Raw genomic sequence first — 22,010 nt, 5'->3', positions numbered from 1 at the left:
TCTAATTCCTCTTTTAATTTCCAACAAAAAAAAAGGCTCATCAAATTCAAAGAAAACTATTAATATCCAATCATGATAGATTTGAAGTTTTTAATCAAACTTAATTAAAATATTTAAAATAAAAAAATACCCCTAACAAAGAGGGTAATTCAATCGAAATCGAAATTAAAATTAAAGCATACAAATTAAAAATTAATTTAACCATATTGCAACGATTTTTTTTATTAAACTTAATAATGTAAGACAATATATATACGGTATCTTTAAAAAAAATTGTGAATGCCTCTTATGTTTAAGTTTGTTTTGTTTTGTTTTTCTAAAAAAAAATGAGAAGGAACCATGAAATAGCATTTCTTTTTGGCTTCCTCTAAAAAAAATATTCTAATATGCTTATTTCGTAAAATCAAAATTCTTTTTTGTCTTTTTCTTTTTCTAGAAAGATGGTTGAATTTTTTTAGTATTTTTATGTGCCATTAGTCAATGGTCAAAATTAGAATGAGGGAGAACTTTGACTTCGTTTTCCACAGCTTCAACGCTTATATAGATGAAAAAAAAAAAGAGGAAAAGAAAAGGATTAAAATCCTTTTATAATTTATTTATTCAAGGGAGAATAATGGAATAAAGAAATCTGCCAAAAGACATCACGAACACCGATTAAGAAGCAGAAATAAACATCAAAAGAAACAACACATACTTTATAAACAAGATCAACAAAAATCAGTTGTAGATATATTATTATCTGTTTACTTGGTTAATATGAAAAGAAGAGTCATCTTTCCTCTCGGAGCGAAGGATTTGAACTAAAATGTCTAGATGGAGGGAATAGGGTTGGCATTTGACTTTGGCCTTGCTTGTTCGGTTGCTTAATATGGTTAAGTGGAGTTTATTTTATATGACAGTATTTAACTGATGGTCACCAGTGAGTAATGAAAATCGAGCCTTGACTTCTTAGGATCAATTTCTTCTTTCCTTTCTTATTCCTTATTCTGTAACTTGAGTTACTGTATTATTCCGTTAAAAAACTTAAAACAAACTCTATCTATAGACAAAGAATGGATGCTATCACGCCAAGCAGCTAGCACGAACGTAAATATCGCTCTCTAAACAAGATTTAAAACAATTGAGGTGGACAAAAAGCACACTATATAAATTTTGGAATTCGATCTTAAGACATGAGAAATAGTAGCCGCCTAAACAACACTTTGTTGTTTGCTAACGGTTCAATTTCAATTTGTGGTTTTAAAAATTGAATTGTTGGATAAGGTATTCAATTTTTTATTTTTCAATTTTGAAAAATGTTTTTAAGATTATAACAAGAAAAAAAAAATTAAGAGCGGCAACTGGCTTAAAAATACTTTTATTTAGTACAACATGTGGGTGGGGATCGAACTCACAATTGGAGATATATGTCAATTATCGCTGAAGCTATACTCGCTTTAGCCCGTAACTACATACTTCATTCTTATAATTAACAAATAAAATTACATGTGAACAATTTGTAAAGAGATATTTTTTAAAATAAAATTTGGTTCATTCAAAAAAGTAAATAAAAAAAAACATTATTAGACATAAGGATGTTTGATGACCCGAACAACCCAAACAACCCAACCCAAATCGTAAGAGTTGGATTGGGTTGGATTAGATTTTTTTATAAACGAAAATTCGGTTCGGTTTGCAGGTTAGAATGTTTTTTTCAACTCAACCCGAATGAATCGAATCCATGAGGATTTTTAATATATATATATATATATATATATATATATATATATATATATTTTGTTCTGGTCTGAGTTTGGGTTGAGTTGCAAATTTTGTTCTGGTCTTTCGCGTAACAGACCCAACTAATTCGAATTTTCAAGTTGGTCTATAAAATCTCTCTAATCCGACCCAACCTATCCGGTAAACATTGATTCTTAATTAGACATACTCATCTCAATAATAGGCAAATTCATCTTTCTTTCCTAAATTTGTTAAAATTATTTACAATAAGATATTCGCTATAATAAAAGCTCTTTTTATCTCCTAATTTAAAGTGCAGTCTATTTTTTGGCTATACATAAATTTTCACATGCAAAATTAAACTTGATTATTGAAATTATTTAAAATACTTTTTTCTTAGTTATTTAATTTTTAGAAACTACTTAACGTAGCTATCAAACAATTGTGGTTTTTCATTTTTAAAAAATAGAAGTGAACAAAAAATGTTTGATACTGTTTTTTATTTTAAAAGGAAGTGAAGTTTTGTTAAGTTATGATTTCAATATCTACTATAGAATTATTTATCAAATTATGATTTTATTGTTAAGTTATAAAATAAAATATAAATTTAGAGAGAATACTATGATAGAGAAAAAGATAAACATTAGATAATGAAAAGCTAGAAGACATACATGTTAAAATTAGAGAAAAAGATGAGTTGAAACGATAGGTATATGAAAAGAATGAGAGCGATCTGTTAGAAAGAGAGAAAGATATTAAAAAGATCTAAGTGAGAGAGACGTGTTAAAAAGAGAAAGTTAAAAGAGATGTATAAGTAACAAAGGATATTGAATAACGAGCCATGGGAGATATTTTGAAAGAGAGAGAGAGAAAAAGAGGTTTTAAAACGTATGTATCTATAGAAATGTTAAGTTCTGAATTTTATGAAAATGTCTATAGAAATATTGACGGGATGTAATAAATATTTTGAAAAAATTATAAAATTATTTAAATTAAAAAAATAAGCATGTTTACCTGTTTTGAAATGAGTTTAAACTTTTCTTATTAACATTATGTGTGTTATAGACCAAATTGGATGAGCAAAAGATAGGAATTGAGTCGGAGGAGGAGTGGGCTCACCATGTAAGGAAGTCGAAACCCGGTGACCTGGGTCGGCCATAGTCGACCCAGGGTCAGTGCTGAGACCTTCTCGGCCCCCCGGTCGAGAACTCCGATGGTTCTCACCCAACCTCCGTGCAACCCGATCTAGGTTTACCCTGTCTCGACCTTAGATTCGACATTGGGCTAATTACGAAACATACATGTCCAGAAGTACAGATCTCTTGGAGACACTAGGATTCAACTTTGGTAATTCATAAAATGATTAGGGTTCGATTTCTATAAATAGAAGGGTAAGCCAAACCGTAGAAGTATGCTCACAATACCCTACACTTTATACTCAACTACTCCGATCCTAACTTAAGCATGGGTGCCCGTGTGGCTAATCTTAGTGCTATTATGTTTTGCAGGTCTCGTCGATCCCTTTATATTCTAGATGATTGATGCGAATTTGGTCGAATCCCAGGAGGTCAAATTTCTGCAATATATTACTTATATTTAATTGATATTTTCTAATACTTTGTCAATTTTTATGATATAATAAAAATATTGTTTCTTTCCTACTTAATTAAAAATATTGATTCATTCCTTAGGTTGATGTCGAACACATGGACATATGAACAGGTACGGATCTATAGTAGGCTTAGAGGGGGCTCGAGCTCTCCTGAACTTTCAACAGTATTTTAATTAGTATATGTAATTATAATCAAAGCTGGTAAATCTACTCATGGCATAGTGGCGAGCGCCCTCCTCAACCCCCCAACGCCTCAATGTGAGCCTACACTTGAATCTTCATAGTTCATTTCGTTTATAAATTTTTATTATTCTTAAAATTACTCACTTTTTTTTATTACAACATGTGAAGTGGGGATTGGAACTCACAACCTCTTAGTTGAAGATATATGTAAATTACCGTTGAGCAATGCTTACTTTGGCAAAATTACTCTCACTTAAATGAAGGCGCCCCTCGATAAAAATTCTGGATTCGTCATTACATATACAAATATCGACATGTTGATGAAAATTCATTGCGTGATCACAAATACTAAAAGTTCCAACAGAAAAAAATGAGATTTAGAAAAAATAATAAACATGCATCTATTAGAAACTTGTTTTCAAAAAAAAAAATTTACAAGTTTATAAATGTTTTTCAAAATTTAGAATTTCGGGTGATTTGATAAACCACTTTATTTAAGAAAAAAAGAAAAAAAAAAACTTTGAATTGGTAAAAATGACACTTTACATTTGTAAAGAAATTGTTGAATTGGTAAATATTTTCTGTGGACATTGCATATTTTATACCATGCTGAAAAAACCATCAAATTCAAAGAAAACTATTGATATCCCATCATGATAGATTTAACAATTTTAATCAAACTATGAAGATTAAAATAAAATATTTAAAATGAAAAATACCCTAACAAAAAGGGTAATTCAATCGAAATTGGAATTAAAATTAAAGCATACAAATTAAAAATTAATTTAACCATATTGTAATGAATTTTTTTTTTAATAAACTTAATAATGCAAGACAATATATATACGGTATATTTCAAAATAATTGTGGAGGAACCACGAAATTGCATTTCTTTTTGGCATTACGCTGTCTTTTTTCCCCCTTAAAAATATATATATTCTAATATGCTTATTTTTTAAAATCTTTTTTTTTTTTTAATTATGTTTGTCGACTATGAGAGAATATTGTTGACTTTCTAGAAAGATTGTTGAATTTTTTTACTTTTATTTTTATTTTTACTCGTCATTAGTCAATGGTCAAAATAAGAATGAGGGTAAACTTTGACTTGGTTTTCCAAGTGTTCAATATTTATTTAGAGGAAAAAAAATTAAATTCTTTTTTTTTATAATATGTGGGATGGGATATAATATAAAAGGATGGCTTCGGTACTCAAAAAAAAAAAAAAAGAGAGAGATGGCTTTGAAAAAGCAGGCTGAATCTCAACAAGTTGGTTGAATCACAACCACTTAGTTGGAAATATATGTCAATAACCGTTGAGTTAGACTTGGTATTAAATTCTTTCTTATAAATTATTATAATTGTTATTATTTTTATTTTATATTATTTATTCAAATTATAAAGGGATTAAAGAGACCTACCAAAAAGGCATCAAGAACATCAATTAAAAAACGTAGACAAAAAGCAAAAGAAACACCAAATAGCTCAAAGACAAAATCAACATAGCAGCTCGTCTACAAAAATAAGTTCCAACATGGTTAAGTGGAGTTTATTTATATGACAATATTTGACAGGTAGTTTATAAATATTTCTGTTTTTTTATCACGAGTGAGTAATGAAAATCGAGTCTTGGCTTCCTATGTTTAATTTATTCTTCCTTTCTTATTCCTTATTTTGTAATTAGAGTTATTGTATTACAATCAGAAACCTAAAACACACTCTATCAATGGACGAGAAGTATAAATTTTGAAATTACGATCTTAAAACATGATAAATAGTGACAGTCTAAACAACATTTTGTAGTTTAGATGTTTCATTATTCATTTTCCAATTTGATTTAGTCCATTCGTTTGTCAAACTATTTACTCGATCGCAAACATTTCTGAAACACCTCTAATAGAGGAAGAAATAGTCAATTTCAGAGACTTTGATTCTTGCCAAATGTGCAGAACATCTCTAGCATTTATTTTTAAAAGAAAAAAAAAGTCCATTCAAGTTCTTTATTATTAAAAAATGAAAGCATATATTATAAGTGTTTCTTTCTAAACAAATACATTAAAATATGTTAAAATGTTATGATGAAAAACTTAATAATAAAATAGATAAATGTGATGTTATTAGCGCCGAAGAAAAATTTAGGTGAGGAGTAGTGATGAAAATCACGTCTCTACAAAAATTTCCGGTTTTATAAAGATTCGTTTGCTAATATTTATATTTATTGTTTATTATTTCTATTTTCTCATTTCTTGTTTTACTTTTTTTATAAATAAAAACAAAACTACGTTTTATTAATTATTTATTGTTTATTAAACTTTTGTATTGAAAAAAATTTGGTAACTTTTTTTTCCTCATTTTCCAAAATTTTAAATTAAAAAAGTAAATTTTGTAAAAAGTTTAAAAATTCAAAAATTTTATCTAATATTTATTTTTAATATTTATCAGGCATTTAAGTCCAGAGGAATAAAATAATACATTTATTTATGTGTTTTTGCAAAACGAAAATCAGAAACAACAAACTTGATTACGTTGTCTTCAAAATTTCTACATAATTTTAGAAACATTTCTTAAAAATGTGAAACAATAAACATGAATACTTACCGAACGCTTATTATTTATGCTTGAAATTTGATGTCTTAGAGAATTTAAGGATTAAGATTTAAAGAATGCAAAGAAGACGGAAGTAAGTTCTCAAGATGTGTTCATGTTATTATAGGTCTTTGACGTGTAGGACCTATAGAATGACACTAAGCATGACCATAAGATTCTAAGCACAAGAACGGCGGTTAATGGGCGTGCGGCTGAAAACGGTCCGTGTGTCACCTCAATTTTACCCCACAATATTCATGTTTATAAAAAACTGAAAACGAGAAATAAGAAACAAGGAAATGAGAATATTATCGAATGGACCATAAATTTTTTTTTTCTTTTAAAATATGTTAATTTTTAAGAAATAAAATTTGGGAAACTTTAAAGTTGGTTTGGCGACAATATCAACAATTATAACACCTTTAATAACCAAATGTTAATCGAAATATTTGAGAAAGAAATCATAACTATTTTTAAAAAATATATATTACAGGGTAAATAAATGAGTGTGTATTTAAACCATTAAACCATTAAATAAATGAGCCTGTTTATTCTTTTTGTATATTTTTTTATGTATTAAAAAAAGTATATAACAAAATCAAACTAGCTAATAAATAAGCTTGTGTTATTCTTTTTTATTTTTTATGTATTAAAAAAAGTATATTTGACACTTTTTAAATCATAGCACATGCTTTGATAAATTTTATATGATATAAGACTCTTCTTGGAAGGATAGGAGTTATCCTTAAAAAAAAATCACAAGCATCTCCCATTAAAAAAAAGTTCATTTTATATAAAGTTTCATTTATGATTCATATTTTTCTCAATTTCAATTGTATATTGAATAAAAAAAAATAAATTAGTAATTATTATATATTTTGTAACATGTAACAATTTTGTACTCGTAATTTAAATTTAAAAAAAATTTAATCCATGAACTTTAAAGCGTAATAAATTTTTGCCTTATAGTCTATAATTAATAGCTTTAGTTTTGTTGTTAAGATATATAATAGGGGTTCTAACATATCTAGATTGATAAAATGGTTAGGACCAAATATGATTTTAAATTATAGGATATATTAAAGATCTATATTTTACTTTGATGAGATTTTTAATCGGACAAATTAATTATTGTAAACCTTAACTAACAAAATATATAACAAAGTAATGAGTGATAAATGCACTTTTATGTTAATATCTTTCTATTTTTAGTACAACAAGATGTGAGGGTAGAAATTTGAACATAAAATTTTTTGATCGATTTTACCTAATTGAACTATATTCATATTGATGCTTGGGAATATAGCCACCGTACCTAAATATGAGTGAGTGATTCAAAGTTTTGACAAGTTACTAATATCTTGAGTTCAAATTCTTCTCGACTAAAAAAAATATTTGATTGTCAGTTTATAAAATTTTAATATTCTAAATTGGGGATCTAAAAATAAAATTCTAGAAGGTGTCACTCATTCACAACATAATTCACCGTATAATGCACCTTTCAAACATTTTAATTTTAACAAATTCATTTAATTAAATATATATTTTAGTCCTAACGAAGAATCTTTATGTTTTAATATTTTTCAACTACATCATTTTTTGTGTCAATGTTAAAATTAAATTTCAATAAATTCATTTAATTAAATATATATTTTTTCTTTATATTCTTTTCAGTGTGATCTCTTATGTTTTAAAAATTTAAAAGAAATTGAAAAAAAAAACTTCCGTACTCTTGGATGGCTAAATTTTCTTTTAACTTTCTATCAACTTACCAAATGTTGTACCATATAAATTTACCATCAATAAATTCTAACATTAAACAAAAAAGAAATACAACCAACTTCTGTATAAGCATAAAGTAATTTTTACGGATATTGCTCAAATTTTTACTCCAAACTATTATCGACGAACTAAAAAAGTATAATTAAAAAGAATGTAACGAAAAACACTAAAAGTATCATTGTTTAAAAATTTTCAAAACAATCTTTAAAATATTTTTTAAAAAATTAGAAATCAGAAACAAAAACGACACCTGCATGACATTTTTTAACTTCTTTCAATAAAATTAGCCATTCCCATTTGATGTTCAGGTATTTTCCCAAAAACAAACTAACAAATTCCAAATTTTGGAGAGAGAGAGAGAGTGGAGGAAAGAGAAAAAGAGAGAAGAAAAAGAACCTAATCATAATTAAAAGAAAAGAAACTTTCTTTTTGGGCTAAAAGTGCCCAAATTCTCATATATCTCATTCATTTACACATTCTTCTTCTTCTTTTTTTTTTCTTTTTTGTTTTCCTTTTTCTCCCTCATACATATATTTATCAATATGTACACTTCAAAAAAAAAAACCATCTTCAATACTCCCCCATCCAAAAAAGAAAGAAAAAAAATAATAAACTAAAAATTTTAGCAACAATAAACAAGCCAAGGCCATATATATATAGGTTTTTTTCTTTTTTTTTTGTGGGTGGGGGCTAAGGCTAACCTAAAACCGAGTTGAACTCGGGATCGAACTCAGCGATTCCGGAGGCGGCCCAGAGCCGTTGATTGAACTCGTCCTGCATCCCATCTGGGACAAACGGCGTCCTGCACAGCGGACACGTCTTCTGATCGTGATCCATCCAACGGTCCAGACACCCCCGGTGAAAAATATGCCGGCAATTCGTCAGCCACCGGATTTCCTCCGCCGCCTCGAACTCGTACAGGCAAACGGCGCAGCTCTCGCCGCCGGAGGCCTCGGCGACGTCGGAGAATTTGACGACCGGCAGGAATTCGCGGATCAGGACGGCCGACGCGGGCGGGTTGGCGGGCAATCGGGGCTCCGGCCAGATTCCGTCCGTCTCGATAAACTCCGGCAGGCCCAGCAGGCGGAAGAGCGTCAGAATGAGCTTTTTGAGGAAATCGAGGAGGGAGAGGAAGTGGAGGAAAATTGTCGGGAAGAATACCTCCGTGCAACCCACCGGAAAACCCATGGGTATGACCCGTATCGGATTCTCGGGTCGGGTCGGAAACCGATGAGAGAGAGTGAGAGAGAGAGAAAGAGAGAAGGGGGAGGGTCTGTATCTTTCAGCAATGGCGTTCTGTTCGGGGAGGAGAATTGGGAATTTAAGATATAAGGGATTTTTTGGGAGGGGAGGGGGGGGGGTGATAAAGTAACGTGCTGTGAGGTGGGGTGACGGAAATGACCAATGGAGTGGGATGGGAGTGGGGCAGGGGGGAGAGACTACGTGGAAGATGGCTGTCATGGGAGAGGGCAGTGGGTGAGGGAACATGTGGGGGATAAGATGGTCATTTCCCCTCCCAACATAACACCGCGTTTGGCGTTTGCCTTTCTCCCAACTTTTTTTCTCTTTTTTTTTTTTTTTTGGGTTAAATAATAATTTTTTGATGTAAAGAATTACAAAGGTGAAAAATGGAACCATTGATATTTGAGGTATATGGTTAAAAAATATTTTTGATCTATGTAATTTAGTTTAGTCTCTCAGCTTTAATTAATAACGATTTAGTCTATGTATTTTCGAATTGGTAATAATTTAATTTTTGAACTTTAATAGGTAACAATTTAATCTTTGTAATTCAAAATTGGTGACGATTTAGTTTTTATAGTGAACTTACTTTTGTTAAGTTTATTTTATATATTGATTGATGAACTAAAGAGAGACTATATATGTTTATAAATTAGAAAGATTAAATTGTTATATGATAAAATTTGACACCTAATTCTAATAAAAATTTTTATGATACCGACTAAATTGTTACAAATTTTAAACTACAGAGACTGAATCGTTGTACGCTAAAGTTTATGGAGTAAATTGTTATTTTAATGAAAATACAGAGACTAAATCGTTACAAGAAAGTCCAAGGACTAAATTGTTATTTAGTAAAATTACAGGAACCAAATGTGTTTTTTAGCCTAACATATATCTCATGCACTGTGCTACGTTCAAATTGATAGTTAACTTGAATTACAAAATTTATTTTTCCACTTGGACATAATTTTACATGTGGATTAGGCTTAATTTAATTCATATTCTTATGGTTTGAAAATTATTTTTTTGTCTATTTGAAAATTTTTACATATTTTTTTCTATTTATTTTACCCAGTTCTAAATTAATATAGTCCATTAACATAATTAATAAAATAGAAAATATCAACTCATTAACACGTAAAAATAATGTCAATATGGTAACAATTAAGATTTTAAATATCAATGTCGATAATGGAAATGTCGAGGTCTCAATTTTATAGAAATATCGATGGAAATATCGATAAAATGTCGACGTCGATGAATATTTCTGAAAAAATTAGAGAAATTAAAAAATCGTAAAAATATTTAAATTAACACAGGAATATTTGTTAATTTTTAAATAAATATTAATATTATATATATATAATATTCCTCGACTGTAGAAACTATATATATATGTGTATATATATATATGTATATGTATATGTATATATACACCTTTTTGGTCCATTATAAATTTATAATTAGTGATACGAATGATTAGTTTTTTCATTACTATCGTAACAGAAAAAAGATTGTATATACACCTTTTTGGTCCATTATAAATTTATAATTAATGATACGAATGATTAGTTTTTTCATTACTATCGTAACGGAAAAAAGATTTTTTTGGTACGCTTGACACGTGTGCAAGAGGAAGTGATTTTATCTCTATCCATCAATCTATGTTCATGTCTCATATGAGTTCCTTAATCAAATCGAACGATTGACATTTTTTTTAATTATTCATTTTAGTTATTCAATACTAATTTATTTTACACCAGCATAATTCAACTGTTTTAATATATTTAGAGATTTAAATATTCATCTTTACACGTGGTTGAATTTAAAAAAAATTACATGAGAATTATATTCATTAAGAGGTTGTGAGTTCGATTCTTCCTTTTACGTGTTATACTTAAAAAACACCCTTTAAATTTAAATATATGAATTATAATTTCCTTTCGTCTAACCTCATTTTTTGTAATTGAAAGATATTTGATTAGATGGAAAGAAATTTGACATAATTATTATCCATTTTATTTTTATTTATTTTTACATTTTTTTGTTTTACATGTGTGATAATCATAACAATCTTAGTATGGTGATTTTTATTTCATTGAAACATTTTTTTAGTATCCAAATTCAGCAATAACACCCATAAAAATTTTTAGCATTTAAAATTGAAATAAGATTTTTTAAAGTTAGAAGTAGATATACATTTTTATTAAAAAAATGAAATATAAAAAAAAGATTTCTATTTAAACTGATAATTTGTGTTTGGTCTCTATTTATTCTTCTAATACTTTTTTATTTATGATTTTGTTAAATCTCTCAAAATGTCGACAACACATTTTCTTTACACATGGTAGCGTTTTTTTTAAAAATATAGTAGAAAGAAATTATAACAGCTAAAGTTCAAGGAAAACATGCCACCACAAAAAAACTGTAGATTATACCGATCGAATTGAACTAAGCAATATAGATCACTATCGAAATTAAAACGATGATTTAACCATAAATGAGCATTGCATTGTAGTAGGTCGTTGTTTGGGGAAGAAAGAGCCATGCCACCCATCATTTCAAAGCAAAAGAAGAAATAAAATTTTCCACCAACAAATTAAAGTGAAGATCTAGGTTGAAAATTTCAATCATTGAGTGTGATATGTGAATAAGCCACATACCTAACCATATTATATGTATATAATAAAAGATTTCTCCTACTTTAAATTTTGGAAATGGCCACCATATTATGAATAATGATGATCATTTGACATTTTTACCTTTGTATAAATAAGATCTTCAAAAATTGTGGATTAACAATCTAATGATGGTTTATATTTAGTTAGAGATATTTTTTTTCACGTGTTTAAAGGTTATTTTGGTCTCTATACTTTTTTATTTCTGTATTTTTAAAATGTTCATTTTAGTTTAGGTACTTTCAAATTTTGTTTATTTTAGTTTTTGTATTTTTAAAATATCTTTTTTTGTCCATGTACCTTTAAAAATGACTAATTTGGTTTTTATTTGTAAAACTTTTATACAAATTTTATACACAATGGGTACCTTGCTTTAATATAAACTTATGACTATATTTCAAGAAATTTAGTTAGTGAAGTGACACTAAAAAATTGCGATCGAAAAGAAGTGAGATAAAAATGAAATTAAACGTTCAATTTTCAAAAGTACAATGACCGAAATGAACAGTTTTGAAAGATAGAGACTAAAGTGAAGTTAGAAGTATAGTATTATGACTACCACGTGGCAAGATATGGCTGGGCTCCTAAGCTCATCCATGGCCAAACTACTAAGCTCATCTTGATGTTGGAAGACGAAGCTGTGAGAACCACGTGGGCCAAGCTCAATGGTCTAAGCTAACGACAAGGTCCTTAGATCGACCCAACAGACTTTACTCCGCAAAGCGAAACTGTCCCTGAGGTCCTTGAGAACAAACTCTGACATCATGCGGTGCGGTTTCATTAATAGTGGAGAGTGGTTCACCAACTTGGAAACAGTTCTACAGATGATGAGACATGTAACTATTCCTGAAATCCCAATAAATACACATTCACTCTACTCAATGAGATATACAATTACGTCTGAAGTTGAACTGCCCAGCTTAAACTCATACTAACTTGAGCTTCGGAGTGCTCTTCCTATTTTTGCAGGTCTTCTTTCTCCAACTCGCTCTTCCGCAACTCGTTCGAGTGAAGCTCTCATTAGTTCTCAACACTTGATAGGAAAATATATATGGACCAAAATAGATATTTTGAGAGGTAATTTGAGTTTGTTAGAGTTAACTTTCTCCTAAGAAAATAAACAAATAAATTCTTAATATGTTAAAAAGGAGTAAATATTTAAGGCTTTACATTTTTAATAATGAGGAGTTATTTATATTATAAATGTAAATTAAGAACCTTTGTAATTATGTAATACATTATTTGAAAAAAGAAAAAGGTATTTGTGTGGAATAAAACTATGATTTTGAAAAAGAAAAATACATTCAATAAAAATTCCGAGGGGATGTTAAAGAGATTTCATGGATTTTACACGTCATTAGGGCATCAATTTCTTCCTCAATTTGGCTTAAACTTAAAAAAAGTATGTATAAAGAACTAAGATCTTCAACTTTTATTCTAGTTTACCTCCCATTTGATTGTTAGATTGAAAGATCACATAAATAAAAATAAAAAATTGAAAAATAAAATTTTGGCCCTTCTTATTAAGGATCCCACATCGAAAAGATTGATCCTGTGAATTTATAATATAAGTGAGCTACTCCTGCAGTTACCAATTAATTTTAAGATGTAACTTCATGAGTATTGATACGTAGCATTAGAGTCCAAAAACTTAAACGAGTATCAGATCCAATATTGGAAAATCCAAAAGAGGCACCATCTTAATTAGTTTTGAGATGGAATCCCATCAATATTGATATGTTGATCTTCTTCTTATTATTATTATTTTTTTTGAGTTTATAATAATATCTTTGACAACTCGAAAAAAAAAATAGTAATACTAACCCTCCTTAGGGCAAATCTATATATGTTGCTTTCAATTTGAAGGGTTTCATGTAAACATCTATATTGAGTTGGAGACAGCCCAAAATTAGACCCTTTGCTCTCTCACCATCACTTGGTGTCATAAAATTTTGACAAAAGCATACATATTTTATTTGGAAAGTCACAAGGGAAATTAATGTTGCAATGAAACTATAACTAATGCGAAATTAAGTTACAGCGTGTGAAAAATAACTGCAATTACTATCAAAATGTCACTTTTGAAAAAAGTACTTTTAAATGAAGCACTCGATGTATAGACCCTTTTTAGAATAATTAGTTAAGGGTATATTTTGGAAGCCTTTTAAAAACAGTTCAGTGTTTTTAACCCAAAAAAAAAAAAAAACTTAATGGGAAAGAAAAAAAATCAAAATCATTTTGATATGCATGGTTCTATGTTTTTTTTTAAGTACTTTTGGCAAAAGGTAAGTTTTTTCCACAAAGCACTTTGAGGGTTAAATTTTTTTTTTTTTTTTTCCAAACATGAAAATTTTTTAGCGCAAGAGGCAGCAACGCATTCAAATGTAGAATTAGTTTTTCAAATTTCAAATTTGTGTCTAATAAGTTATTTAACTTGAAAAGTATTTAATAGATCTTGAAATTTCAATTTTTGTGTCCGGTAGGTCCTTGACGCACTGTATTTTTTTAAATTCAATTTATGTTTAATAGATTCGTCAATTTTAAAAAATGTCAAATAGGCAAAAAACCTATTAAACATAAAACCGAAAGTTTTAGAGACCTATTAAACATACAATTGGAAGTTCAGACCTGTTAAACACAGAATTTAAACACAAATCTAAAAATTAACTCGTAATTTAATATTTAACTAATTAAAACAAAATTTTACCCTTTTTAAGGTCATCCCAAGTGATTCTTAAAAGAAAAGAGAAAAAAAAAAAAGAAAAGAAAAGAATTGAAGAGTAGAGACAAAAGGAATCAAGTCAAAAGAGTCTAGTCTTCTCTAAATAATGAATGATGATGCTTACTTTGTTGAAGGGGGTGTATTTGTTCATTCTCTAGTCATTTCAAAAGCTAAGAGTGAATATTATGGAAAAACAAAAAGGGTTGGGGAGGGGGCAATCAACCAACTCATAATTATAAAATTTAGAGCACCACACTTTCTTTTCAACACAAAAACAACACTAATATGCTTTTGTGTTGTGTACCATATGTCAAAAAGATAAAAAGAAGAAAAAAAATGAAATGAAAAGAGGTTTATTCAACTATATACAATTGCTCGAGATGATTAAAAGATGGGCGGAGTCAGAAATTTATCTGAAAAGAATAAAATATTCAATTATGTCATTTGTCATTAGCTCCATTACTTAAATGTTAACATGTAGCATCGAACTAAAAGGTAGACTAGGCTAGATAAATTAAGGGTGATCAAGTAGGATAAATACATTCGATGGAGTAGATAGACTTGAATACACTTTAAACCAAATTCCGCCCTACCCCACACTTTTACTTTAATCAATAAGCACACTCATTGCCAATATGCTGAGCTTAGGCACATATATACAATCAGAAGGTCGTGAGCTCGAATCCCCCACCCTACATGTTGTACTCAAAAAGAAAAAAAAAAGCACACTCCTTGAGCCACTTGTTGTCGCATCATGACAAATTTCAATAATCAGCCTACTCTCTCAAGTCACTTGCTGCCATGTCATGTCCCTCAATAATTCTACTCTCTTGTGCCACTTGTCGTCATGCACAGTACCACATCATCACTCGTTAGTCCAATATCAACGACAGAGACTTGTTAGAATCAAAATCAAAAGTATGATTGTAAACATCTTATATTAAGTTCAGGGACTAAATTTGTAGATTTTCATTCGTTCGGCTCGACAAAGATCGTCGTCGATAAAAAGAGAGAGTATGTGGGGGAAACTAGGAGCCAAGAGCAAGAGCACGTGATGGAAATGGAAGTGATTGGAAGAGAAACGAATAAGAGAGGCACATCATCCCCACCACCACAACTAGGGCCTCCCAATGCCAATGCCAATGCTTATGGGAAATTTTGGATTGAGATCTTGAGGAGTTGTGAGTGAGTTCGTGGGGCTTTTGGTCAGATTGGGTTTTGGGTTTCACTTTGCCGGCCCTCTACTAGACACTTGTGGCCCCTAACTGCCTCCTTTTCTCTTTTTTCTTCTTTCTCGTCCCTCGAAAACCTACTGTCAATGTTCGACGACCAATAATAAAAGAAAACCTAACTGAGTATTCAATTAATACTGATGTGATGTTTGTTCAAATCAACCATCTAGACATAAGCGTGATGACGACGAACGTGAATTTAGGGTTTTAGCGGAATTCTGATAATGATGTTTAATGAAGATAATACTTTAAATAACAATATAGTTGACTTGGTAAAATTAGAGTTGGTCACATTGTAGATTAGGGAGGTAGAAAGATACCGTGTTAGAATAAGTGGAATCTTTGTGTTGTGAGCTATGTCAAGCAGTTGACGAGAGAGGTAAAGATGTGTAATGTTTAGTAAAGGAAAAATTCTTTGGTGACTTCGACTAGACTTGGTAAAACATTAATATGACAGGCGTGTGACAATATCGAGCCAAATTATGTTGAACGTATATGAATTGTTACTAGTACTTAATTTTGTCGATGGAATTAGTTCGATCGAGCATGAGTTGTCGGGACAAGCAAAATTTGAGAGAAAGTGTGGCTAAAAATTCTCACACCATTGAAAATTATTGATTCTTTTGAAAATTCTTTTGTATCATTATCTCATTTTCTTTGTGATAAAGTGAACGATATTCATAGCCAAAAGTCATCATCTAATTTATATCTTGAAATACTTCACGTGCGTGGGGTCACACCTCATGTTTTGATCAAATCTTCTCAATTTTTGGTCACATTTTAGTAATTCAAATTTGAAATATTCAGTTTAAACAAGGACATTATGATAATTCCTCACTCCATTTGAATTCAAATTTCAAAATATTTTGAAAATTCATAAGGAAAAAAAAATGCAAAATCCACCTTGAACTTTTTATTTGAATTTTAAATAATTACTCTCAAAACTTAGGAAAAAATTGCAATTAAACTTTACCATCATAATCTTATTAGGTTGTCAATTGGAGTATAGCTCAATGGATAAGAAACTTATTAAGATTGAAATTTTGATCGCTCTTACATTTATTAAACTAAAAAATGAAAAAGTAAAAAATAACCTCATTAGATGCAATAAGAGAAATGGCAAATTATCTTTGAATTGTAAATTTTGTTTTAATGGAAGGAGCCGATGATTTAACATTTTTTTTTTGTTATTATTCAGGAGTCAGCGACTCTTTAGCCTTTTTTTTCGGGTATGCACACTGATCTCAAAGATATTCCTTGAAGTTCCAAGCCACCGAATAAGGTTTGAATATACTATTGTTAACAACTACTATATCAACAAATTTAGTTTGACGAATACAGACCTCTCGCTCTGATAACATTTTAAGGATGAATAAACCACTACTTAATCCAAAAGTTTAACCTGATGGGTTGGGTCAATTTAATTCATTTATAGATATCTAACAGTGTCAAATATTAGGATCGTTGCACTTTTAAATTTGTGTCAAATACATCATTGCCATTAACTCCATCAGTTTAGTGATTATGTGGTTGAATGAACTGTACTATTTAAATATTTTGTGACTATGACGTGTCAAAATAAAACTTACCACTCACGATAAATTTGGATGGACTAAGATTAGGGCTAAGTTTAAAATGGAAGCGGGTTGTAAGGTAAATTTTCAAAAATTTGGGCGGGTAAAATTAGTTAAAGTAAATTGGGGGTTGATTTAGGGCACACATTTTCGAAAGCTTGAGGCTAGCTTAATGGATGAAAGAATCGAGGGTGGGTAATTTTAAGGCAACATTTTGAGCGAGAAAAGTAAGGTGACCAAAATAAGTCAAAACAAAGATGGAATATAGAGGGAAGAGAAGACGATATAAATGAGAAGGAAGGGAGTCAGCCGTGCGTTTAGGGTTTATTAGACACAACATTAGAAATTAGGACCTGTTTGATAACGTTCCCGTTTCTTGTTTCTATTTCTTCATTTTTAATAAAGAAAAATGAATTAAATGGTTTCAACACCCATGAATGAAAGTATGATAAAACAATAAACAAATTAAAACAAATTATAAATGGGAACAAGAAACAAGAAACTTATTTTCGTTACTTCCAAAATTTCTATAAAATTTTGAGAATGTTCTAAAAAAAAGAGAAACAAGAAACATAATTAGTTGAAAAACACTTAGATTTCTTAAGAAAATTAGAAACAAGAAACGTGAACATTATCAAACGAGTCCTTAAAGACCAAGCAGATACAACTTCAAAGTTCAAAGACCTACAAGACATAATATTGAAAATTCAATGACTAAATTTGTAATTTAAATATATATTTTTTAGGATAAAATATAATTTGAACACCTGAGTTTTGAGGATATATTTCTATTTGGTCCTTAAGTTTCAAAAGATAACAATTTGGTCCACCTTTAGAAAATTCAATTACTAAATTTGTATTTCTCTTTCTCTCTCTTCTTTTCAACTTTCTCTCTCCTCTCCTTATTAGTTTGACTCCAAAGATATTTTAGAATTATTTTCTAAAAGTCGAGAACTAAACTACATTTTTTGAAACTTAGAACCCAAAAAGAAATCTATACTCGAACTCAGGACCAAAAATATGTTTTACCCATTTTTTTTAATATATTTACCTCATGTGTCAAGTTTTATTTGACGGATCATAGCCACGCAATCTTTAAAAAGTACAGGTGTACCATATGAACACTAAATTAATAGAGTTTGACAAAGTTAACGACATGAACCTATTTGACACAATGTTAAAAGTTCAAAAAGACGTATTTGACACCACTACTTGAAATTCATGGACTAGGCTTATAATCTAGCTAGAATTTTAATATAAAGTTTATAAACAAATATTGGACCGTACAAAACAAGATGAGTAACTAGGTTTTAGGTGCGTTGGGAATATCGCCTACCAAACTTTTAATCATTTCATGTGACATAAGAAAACCTTCTTAATTTTCTTTCTATTTTTATTTCCTATTACTTTAAACTTTTTAAGCAACATTTTTTTTCCCAAAACTAATCATTTCAATAATCTTCAAACACACTCAATTTATTTGTTCTTCTCAAAATTTAATTTAGCCTTTTTTATAGTATATTTGGAATTTTTTTTTTTTGGAAAATTGAATTTGTTGATCCATTGGTTATTTTGAATCTAAAGATTTATGAAAATGTTAAAATTATAGCAAAATGCTTAGTAAAGAAGTTTAATTTTTTGAAAGGGACATACAATTATGAATAAAATTGTTTCAAATGGAATAAATATGTGGCTTTTACCATTACTTATGCTTTACATCGAAAAATAAATTGGGTTCTTACTTATGCTTAAATTCTCTTTTTCTTAAAGAAAAAAAAAATTGTGTTGTGGAAAGCAATTGGTTTGAAAAATAAAAGTTAAAAAGAACAAAATAAATACGAGGTTAGTAAATAAGTAATTGGCCCAAAAGAGTAAATTTGTAATTTAAATATAAAAAATGATTTAATTTTAAATTAAATAAAAACCAATTTAAAGACTATTTTTGAGGTTGACTAAATTGAAAATAAATCTAAAATCATAAGGATCATAAACTTAAACTTTTAAAACTACCATTTTTTTTACATCCGTATGTATCCGAGTCAATTTGCACGCATTTCAATTAATCTCATGGGACAGTCGTCTGATCCTACAACATTTAGTATCAAGAAATCCATATAAATTAATTCTTAGGAGGTAGGTGGCCATCATGAATTTTGAGTCCATCCGTTCTCAATTTATCTTAATTTTTTTGGATCAATCAGCCAACCATGATTCAAACTTTTAAAATTACAGGAACTAAATTTATAAATGCATATTTTCCACTTTTCAAAGCTTTATATTTTTTTTTTGTTGTGAGCAATACTAAAGAGGGAATTGATTTGAAATAAAGGAAAGAGGGGGGTGGGAGAGATTGGAGTTTTTTTGGTTGATGTCAGTTGGAGGTAATTCAAAAGGGACCTAATGTTTAAGCAATGAGTGAATAGACCAAAAACCTAACCAAAAGATGTTTCATCTTTGTCTCCTCCATCACTCTCTCTCTCTCCCTCATACTCACAACACAATCTCCCTTCTCTCTCATCTTTAAAAAAAAAAATAATAATTTATCTCATCTTTTCTTCACCTCTATTTCACCCTATTTTGCTCGAGTATGGACGGAACAAACATTGAGATTTTAAGAGTACGTTTGATTGGCGATCTAAAAGTAGAAAGATTTAACAAAAAAAAATCGGTTATATTTCATGTTTTCAGTGTTTTTAGTATGTAATTAGTCGAATACATGTAAATGTTCTTAGTCGTAGAATCCGTAAAGGCAATCTTAATACCCTTTACAAGGATATACACTCACCCAATTGAATTAATTCTCTAAAATAATTTGGTTAAGTGATCAATCCAACAAAAAAAAACACTTAAATACTATTTTAGTGTTTGTACTTTACTTTCAAAATATTTATTTTGGTTTTTATAATTTTAACTTTTGTTTATTTTAGTCATTATACTTTTGAAACATTCGTTTTGATCCTGTAATTTAAAAAAAGGAACCAGGTCTCTTCATTTTTATTTTTATCTCATCTATTTCCATTAAAATTTTAACATGGCATTTCACTCACTGAATTCTTAAAATAAAACCATAAATTTGTATTATAAAGTTTCATTGTGTATAAAATTTTGCAAATAGTGACTAAAATGGTTTAAAGTAACAAGAACTTAAACAAACCTTTTGAAAGTAAATGGATTAAAATTAACAAAATTTGAAAATATAGGGATCAAAATAAACCATAACAAAAAATACAATAACCAAAATATCATTTAAACCTAATCTGAATAAGTTACCAAACACATCCTATATTTTTTTTTCTTTTCTTTCTAATACGCTCTTTAAATTTCTAGAGTCAAAAAGATTATACACATAAAAAAAAAAGTTAGAACGTAAAATTTCGTCCCCGATCCTAAACTTATGGCTGAGCATTTGCTCTCATGCTTTTTCATAATTTACCTATAATTGTCCTTTTCTTCTTCCTTTTTGCATTGGTGGTCCTTGTCAACTTCCAAGTCTCCATCTTAAAACTACTTCTTTGTGCCCTTAATTTTGTGATCTTTGATCAAGACATGTTTCCTTTTCATATCCATTCTTTTTTTTTTCCTTTTTTTTAATTATGGTTATTTTGAGTTGTAATCCAATATATAAAAGTCTTGCTTTTTAAGAAGTTTGTTATTTATTTTTATTTATTTATTTATTTTTTTTGGATGGGTTGGAAAAAGATAATTTTTCTTACATTTATGGGCTTTATTTATTATTTATTTTTAATAGCTTTTACAGCTCAACCATCACCATCTCTAAACTGTATTTGCATTTAGTTGTTCTCTTACCATTCTCTCTCTCTATTTTATCATAAATTTTTTTAACAATAATTTATGTTTTAGAGATATTTGTAAAATTCAAAAACTCACTCTTTCTTTACTTTCTCTATTTAGCGGGCTCACTTCGAATAATTTGGACTCTCTTCGAGTTCGGGAAAGATTTTGGATTCAACAACAATAAAAATTAATTTATATATATAACATTTAAAAAAAAACTTGTTGTCCATTTTTTTTTACAAATTTAGTTAAGAATTCAAAAGTATTTTGGAATTGGGTGAAAAATAAAGTATATAATATACCTAATTTGTAATAGTAACAATAAAAAGAATGAAAGAGTTGTTTTCAAACCATGCCTTAAATTTCTTCCTTAATTTCTGTTATGGGAAGATAAAAGAAGAACAGACCAAACAACAGGAGAGGGAAGTTGGGCCGAGAGAGGAGCGGGCTCACGATGCCGGCCAGGTTTCGGTGTCGAGACCTTCTCGGCACCGAGGTGTTCTCGGCCAACCGGCCAGGAACATTAGTGGTTCTCCTCAACCCCTGTGCAGCCTGATTCGATTCTACCCTGTCTTGACCCTTGATCCGATATTAAGCCCACAACGAAACGCACGAGCCCAGGAGTCCAGATGTCCTAAGCATACTAGGATTTGACTTATGTAAATCCTAAAAGGATTGAGATTCAACTTCTAATTAGAGGGTGAACCAAACCCTAGAAGTATGCCAAAATATCTTACTTTCTACACTTGACTATTCTGATTCTAACTTAAGTATCGGAGCTTGTGTGGTAAGAGTCACACCGATCTTAGTGCTATTTTGTTTTGCAGGTCTCATCGATACTTTTTATTCTAGAATATTGGTGCAAATTTGTCATAATCTCAGGAG

At 29.5% G+C, this 22,010-nt stretch overlaps 1 protein-coding gene across 1 annotated transcript; it reads right to left on the bottom strand.

Annotated features, from left to right (window-relative positions):
* Positions 1-8,282: 8,282 nt before the first annotated feature.
* LOC148210442 (brassinosteroid-responsive RING protein 1-like) lies at positions 8,283-9,194 on the bottom strand. The gene has a single exon (XM_088126377.1). The coding sequence runs from the start codon at positions 9,065-9,067 to the stop codon at positions 8,576-8,578; it is 492 nt and encodes a 163-aa protein (XP_087982503.1). The 5' UTR covers positions 9,068-9,194; the 3' UTR covers positions 8,283-8,575.
* Between the last annotated feature and the right edge of the window lie 12,816 nt (positions 9,195-22,010).

The sequence above is a fragment of the Momordica charantia genome (genome assembly GCF_013281855.1).
Source record: "Momordica charantia cultivar OHB3-1 chromosome 7 unlocalized genomic scaffold, Mcharantia_2.0 BLBB01000007.1, whole genome shotgun sequence".
Lineage (NCBI taxonomy): Eukaryota > Viridiplantae > Streptophyta > Magnoliopsida > Cucurbitales > Cucurbitaceae > Momordica > Momordica charantia.
The sequence above is the reverse complement of the archived record's forward strand: the minus strand, read 5'-3'. Positions and strand labels throughout refer to the sequence as shown.